The sequence below is a fragment of the Etheostoma spectabile genome, chromosome 5, assembly GCF_008692095.1.
Source record: "Etheostoma spectabile isolate EspeVRDwgs_2016 chromosome 5, UIUC_Espe_1.0, whole genome shotgun sequence".
Taxonomy (NCBI): domain Eukaryota; kingdom Metazoa; phylum Chordata; class Actinopteri; order Perciformes; family Percidae; genus Etheostoma; species Etheostoma spectabile.
Genome location: NC_045737.1, coordinates 19,998,186 through 20,005,045, shown reverse-complemented (window position 1 = coordinate 20,005,045; position 6,860 = coordinate 19,998,186). Strand labels below are relative to the sequence as shown.

Here is a 6,860-nt window from a genome sequence, read left to right as displayed (position 1 = left end):
AAAAATCCAAGTAATCTGAAGGTGCTCTTGAAGATGAAAAAGCTGGAGTTCTTTGAAAAGGTTCTTCAACAATTTTAGGTAGAGCAAGGAGAAACGGCCTTTTTATATACACAGTGGATATAAAACGTCTACACACACACACCTGTTAAAATGCCAGGTTTGCTTTGCCAGGACAAAGATAAATCATGTCAGAACTTTTTCCACCTTTAAATGTGACCTATAATGTGAACAATTCAATTTAAAATCAAACTGAAATCTGGCTGTTTTCAGAATTAACCTATCAGATTCAAACTATGTTAAATAGAAGTCAATACACACATGCCATCATTTAAATTGACTCTGATTAATCACAAATAAAGTTCAGCTGTTCCAGTAGGACTTTCCTGACATTTTCTTAGTTGCATCTTAGAGCAAAAGCCATAGTCAGCAGAGAGCTGCCAAACCATCAGAGGGATCTCATTGTTGAAAGATAACAGTCAGGAGAAGGGTACAAAAGAATTTACAAAACATTAAATACACCATGGAACACAGTGAAGACAGTCATCATCAAGTGGAGAAAATATGGCACAACGGAGACATTGTCAAGAACTAGATGTCCCTCCAAAATTGATGAAAAGACAAGAAGAAAACTGCTCAGGGAGGCTTCCAAGCAGCCTACAGCAACATTAAAGGAGCAGCAGGAATTTCTGGCAAGTACTGGCTGTGTGCTACATGTGACAACAATCTCCCATATTCTTCATATGAATGAGCTTTGGGGTAGGGTGGCAAGAAAAATATCCAAGCCTGGCTGAAGTTTGTAAAAACAAACATCAAATCTCCCAAAAGCATGTGGGAAAATGTATTATGGTCTGATGAAACCAAGGTTGAACTTTTTAACCACATTTCCAAAAGATATGTTTGGCGCAAAAACAACACTGTACATTACCCAAAGAACACCATACCCACAGTGAAGCATGGTGGTGGCAGCATCATGCTTTGGGGCTGTTTTTCTTCAGCTGGAACAGTTCCAAATACCAGGCAATTTTGGCACAAAACCTTCTGGCTTCTGTAAGAAAGCTGAAGATGAAGAGGAAGTCCACCTTTTAGCATGACAACGACCCAAAGCACAGATCCAAATCCACAAAAGCATGGCTTCACCAAAACAAGATTAGCGTTTTGGAATGCATGTATTTTAACAGGGGTGTTTAGACTTTTTCTATCCACTGTTTATACAGTGAGGGGAAAAAAGATTTGATACCTTGCTGATTTTGTGTGTTTGCCCACTGACAAAGAAATCATCAGTCTATAATTTTAATTGTAGAATTATTTGAACAGTGAGAGACAGAATAACAAGAAAAAACAGAAAAACGCATTTCAAAAATGTTATAAGTTGCGTTTTAATGAGGGAAAATAATTATTTGACCCCCTCTCAATCAGAAAGATTTCTGTCTCCCAGGTGTCTATTATGCAGGTAACAAACTGAGATTAGGAGCACTCTCTTAAAGGGAGTGCTCCTAATCTCACTTTATTACTTGTATAAAAGACGTCTGTCAACAGAAGCAAGCAATCAATCATATTCCAATCTCCACCATGGCCAAGACCAAAGAGCTGTCAGGGACAAGATTGTTGACCTACACAAGTCTGGAACGGGCTACAAGACCATTGCCAAGCAACTTGGTGAGAAAGTGACAACAGTTGGTGCAATAATTTGCAAATGGAAGAAACACAAAAGAACTGTCAACCTCCCTCAGCCTGGGGCTCCATGCAAGTTCTCAGCTCGTGGGGTTGCAATGATCACGAGAACAGTGAAGAATCAGCCCAGAGCTACACGGGAGGCTCTTGTCAATGATCTCAAGGCAGCTGGGACCATAGTCACCAAGAAAACAATTAGTAACACTAAGCCGTAAAGGACTGAAATCCTGCAGTGCCCGCAAGGTTCCCCTGCTCAAGAAAGCACATATACATGCCCGTCTGAAGATTGACAATGAACATCTGAATGATTCAGAGGACAACTAGGTGAAATTGTTGTGGTCAGATGAGACCAAAATGGAGGTCTTTGGAACTCGCCGTGTTTGGAGGAGGAGAAATGCTGTCTACGACCACAATAACACCATTCCCACCGTCAAACATGCAGGTGGAAACATTATGCTTTAGGGGTGTTTTTCTGCTAAGGGACAGGACAATTTTACAGCATCAAAGGGACGATGGATGGGGCCATGTACCATCAAATCTTGGCTAAGAACCTCCTTCCCTCAGCCAGGGCATTGGAAAGAGTTGTGGACGGTATTCCAGCATGGCAATGACCCAAAACCAAGGCAACAAAGGAGTGGCTCAACAAGAAGCACATTAAGGTCCTGGAGTGGCCTAGCCAGTCTCACGTGCGTGCATGCGTGCTTGCGTGCGTGTGTGCGTGCGCAGCCAGAAGAACAATCCCATTTCCCATGCCTGTTTGATCACTCAAAGATGACAAACCGCCCCGGTCTCTCTGTGATGTATTTGTTAAAGTTCAGTATTGTGTGTTTTTCAAACCGTTTTGCTCCTTGCCCACTGAAGTTGTCCACAATTTTCCCCTTAAAAATATGTTTGCAGGTATTGAGACGGTGGGGAAGAATGTGCTGGTCGCTGGTCGCTCCAAAAATGTTGGAATGCCCATCGCAATGTTGCTGCACACGGATCGCAAGCATGAACGCCCCGGGGGTAAGTGTGTTTGAATTGATGTGTGTGCACATGAACGCATGCTTATCTTTGTGCAGGTGAGTCAGCATTGTAATGACATGAATGCTGCTCTTTGTATGCAAATGATATTGCGCCATCTTGACTTTCCCTGAAAGATATTTGATGTTTTTGTCGTCAGGATGTGACCAATACCTGAAGGGCTTTAATGACTCCTCACCTTTTTAATCAAACAATTAATACTGTTGCACATCCTGCTGTTAAGGAAGAGTACAAACAGGGCGAGACTTTGGGCAGACGGATTAACTGCCCTTCTATGGGTGTAGGAAGAAGGGAGGGGACTTGGAAGGTATTGCATGGGATTTGCTGTTTAGATGAAGCAACACGATATGTTTGACCTGTCAAAGTATAGCAGAATTACAGGTCAAATCAACAGGTGTAAACAACTCAAGCAGCTGCATGCAAACAAAATATATATTCAGTGTAATAACTGCCGTTTTCAAGTTGTTGTAACTGGAATAACTGCAAAAAGGAATGCTTTGAAGCAAATGTCTGACAGTTTGTTAAATAAGGAGTGGGTAACCTAAAAAAAAATGATCTTGCACATCGTACCTTTAGCACACATAAAGGTCATTAGACTGAAACACAGCTGCAGCCCCCACTGTCATCACTTTTATACCCCTTTCACACCAATGGCTCAATCAGGGATATACCTAGGTCGTCTGTGTGTTTGAATAGTAACCCTCTTCGCCAGGTGGGTTTGATCAGGGTAGACTAGGGTCGATTTCAATGTTAATTGCGCGCTACCTGGGTCGCTAACAGCCAGAGTAGGATAAATTATGCTATTTGTTGAAAATGACTTTGGGGCAGTCGTCACAGTTCTGTTCACCGCACACTTTGAAAAAGCAAAAACAGACATTTTGTCTCACTGTGCTTTAGACTGAGTTTTCACCGTAGAACATATACAACTAGGATTATTACACACAGCTTTAACAACAGCCGAGTGGAGCGGTTTAATTCATTTCCAAACAGTCCGCTGACAGTGAATGCCTAGATGTTCACTAGTCCGCCTTGTGCAGTGAGGTAGCGGAGGTTTACAGGCTAAACTGCCTGTAAAAACCCAGCATTAGAACCTAAATGTATAAAAATAAGTTGTTGAATTCTCTCTGTACCGCTGCTCTTATTTCCTCTCACTGTCATGAGACACCCGTCTGCAGCCTGAAGTTCAGTGCGGCTGCTGGGGAGCGTGAATCTCTCTCTTGAAGTCATGAAGCAACAGCAAAGCCCAACTTGCCTTTTTTTTTTTTTAAATCTAACAAAGAGAACTATTCTCCCCTTGTCTTAACATTGTCAACAATGTATCCTAGAGTAACCTACTTCCTTGTCCAGCTGCTGCAATAAAAATGCAGAGCTGAGAAATCATTCTGCACAAAATCATCTGAGAAGTGTTTAATGGTTATTTATTTGTGCTTTAGAACATAATCACTGCGAAACAATTATGAAATAAGCTTTATTTATTGTTCCTACTGTACAATGACAGATTCAAGTAGCTACAAATCATATTAGTTCTTGTGGTACACAGATGGACTAGAGTATGTGATGTTAGCTGTTCACTGAATATGACATGAAAGCAGCGCCCATTTCTAGCACTTAAGGTAATTGTTATGCATTGCTCCTGCGTTGAGCCAAGTAACATCTGAATTGTCATGGCCAGGGATATACCCATGTAGACTGGCTTGGTTTGAATTTCCAAAAGGATGGTTGAACCCTGATCAGACAACCCTAGCCCAACCCTGGTAGGTGGTGTTAGGTAAAGAGGTATTAGAGAGCTGTCTCATAGTTTTGGGTTGCTTTGCTGGTGAAAGTGTAGGAATTAAACGTCCATGGCGGTCTCAAACGACTTGGCTATGTATTGCTTCTGAAACATGCCATTCTAACTAGAACACCCCTTTTAAGCTTACTGAGCATGTCTGGCAGAGAATAAAGAGGAAGAGATGAACACTGTAGTGCAACAGATCATACACATCATTTACATTTCTGGAACATTGCTTTGATAATTCTAGTCTTTTGTTTATGTATTTTTTTAACGTTGCATTTCTCAATTGTTTAATTCTCAACAGTAGAGACAGACAAAAGGAGAGAACAGGTTGAAACATCAATATAAAAATTACTCCTTGGCTGGAATTGAACTAGAAATTTGTGTTCTTTAGGTCTTCTATGTAATGTGTCATAGACTGGCCAGTCTATTGAAGGATTTAAAGGAACTTATCTGACTTAAAAAAAATAAAATCCATTCCGTTCAGTTAAAATCCTTCGACTTGCAATGTTTAATCTTATAAGCTTGTACACAATCCAGGGTCCCTTTTGAAGCTATTACATACCTTTTTTAGATTTTAATATTAATGGAAAGCCAGTTGCCAACACACCAAGTTTACTTAGATAATATCTGAGAGCCATGTTTTTACTCAGACCTTCCATTATTCATTGTATTGAACTGGAGTCCAACAAGTGAAAGCGTTTAAATGTATATAACCTTGGTACTTCTTAAAAAATGTTAAACTTGCATTTTTCTATATGGTTTCAATCCTTATTTGCATTTTAAATCTAATTCAGTGTCACTGAAATAGAATTTTGTGCATGTTGGAAACTTGGGCAGTTCTGGAAGAAAAGGCTAAAGTGAACCAACACACAATGACAGGGTTTAAAAGCTGATGAAGATATCATCTGGTAATACTGTGGCAAATACACTGCTAAATTTAAATATAAGGAGTTTAGAATAAGGAGTTCCATTCCATTCTGTGGTCAGCTCTTTTTCTCTCTCTCTCTCTCTCTCTCTCTCTCTCTCTCTCTCTCTCTCAAACACACACACACACACCTCATAAGGAATGCATCCTGGATGTTTGATGTGCTGTGACTTGCCTCTTTCCGTCTCGTTCTTATCTTCCTAGAAGCCCTGTGATCCTCTTTCCCGCCCCATACCTGTCTTCCTTGTCACAGTTCAGATGTGACTATGCAGGATGTTTTTGACTATTTTAGATAAAGATTAGGAATTACTATCGTCATGTTGCTTTCCTTTATTGTGTAATGTACCACCTGTCATGTAGTTCACTGAAGAATGAATCACTGCTTTAATGAGTTTAAAGAGAATTTCATGATTGAGATTAATATAATAAACAAGGTAATTATAAGCAGGCTACTGTAATTTTTATATTTAACAAGTGCATATGCACTTTTTCCTTTAGTCTTACTCTTATCCCTAGTGCTACTGAGCCAATGCAATTAGTTTACATGTTATGTGCTTTGATTTTTAAGATATCCTCCTCGCAAACTCAATACAAAGGAGGTACATTTTGTACTGCCCACAGCACTAAGAAATGACATACCCTGACCAAAAGCTGTTTGCTACTACATTTCCAAGCTTGTAAAAACTCAAGAGTTTTTTTTTTTTAATACTGTAGCATGCTTCTCGGACTTTGAATGGAGTGAATGTGTGCTCTGTGATTGGTCTATCACTGTTACATCCTGAGCTAAGTCAGACAGATACATATAATAAAACAAAAAAAAAATATTCAACTTTTTTATTAACTTTTATAATTGTGTATACTGACAAATCCAATAATGCAGTTGTCTTAAGCACCAAGATGCATTCAGTAAATATCATGTAGTCCATGAAAACAGGTTCTTAAAAGTTTAAATATTGATTTAATTTCAATATTTTATAGGAAATAAAGGACCACTTGCTCCTGATACTGTTGAACATGTACGAATGTCAGTAAATGAAATAGCGGTGGTAAAGTTTGGGCACCCCAGGTAAAAATTTGTATTAATGTGCATAAAGAAACCAAGAAAAGATGGAAAAATCTCCAAAAGGCATCAAATGACAGATTAGACATTCGTATAATGTGTAACAAACAGTTAGATTTGATTTCCATCATTTACACTTTCAAAATAAGAGAAAACTAAAAAATGGTGTCTGCAAAAGTTTGGGCACTCTGCAGAGTTTCTAGCGTGCACCGCCCCCTTTGGAAAGCTGAGACCTGACGGCGTCATGGATTGCTCTCAATCATCGTCTGGAAAGACCAGGTGATGTCAATCTTAAGGTTTTAAATGCCCAGGCTCATCTGACCTTGCCCCAACAATCAGCAGTTGCCTAGAAAACTGAAACTGAAAATAGTTGACGCTCACAAAGCAGGAGAAGGCTATAAGAA

At 39.7% G+C, this 6,860-nt stretch overlaps 1 protein-coding gene across 3 annotated transcripts in view; it reads left to right on the top strand.

Annotated features, from left to right (window-relative positions):
- The window catches only part of mthfd2l (methylenetetrahydrofolate dehydrogenase (NADP+ dependent) 2 like), a 22,039-nt gene that overhangs the window by 8,174 nt on the left and 7,005 nt on the right, over positions 1-6,860 (top strand). For all 3 annotated transcript variants that reach the window (XM_032514930.1, XM_032514931.1, XM_032514932.1), the window contains exon 5: positions 2,569-2,676. In XM_032514930.1, coding sequence (XP_032370821.1) covers positions 2,569-2,676 — 108 coding nt within the window. The remainder of the gene's footprint in view (positions 1-2,568; positions 2,677-6,860) is intronic.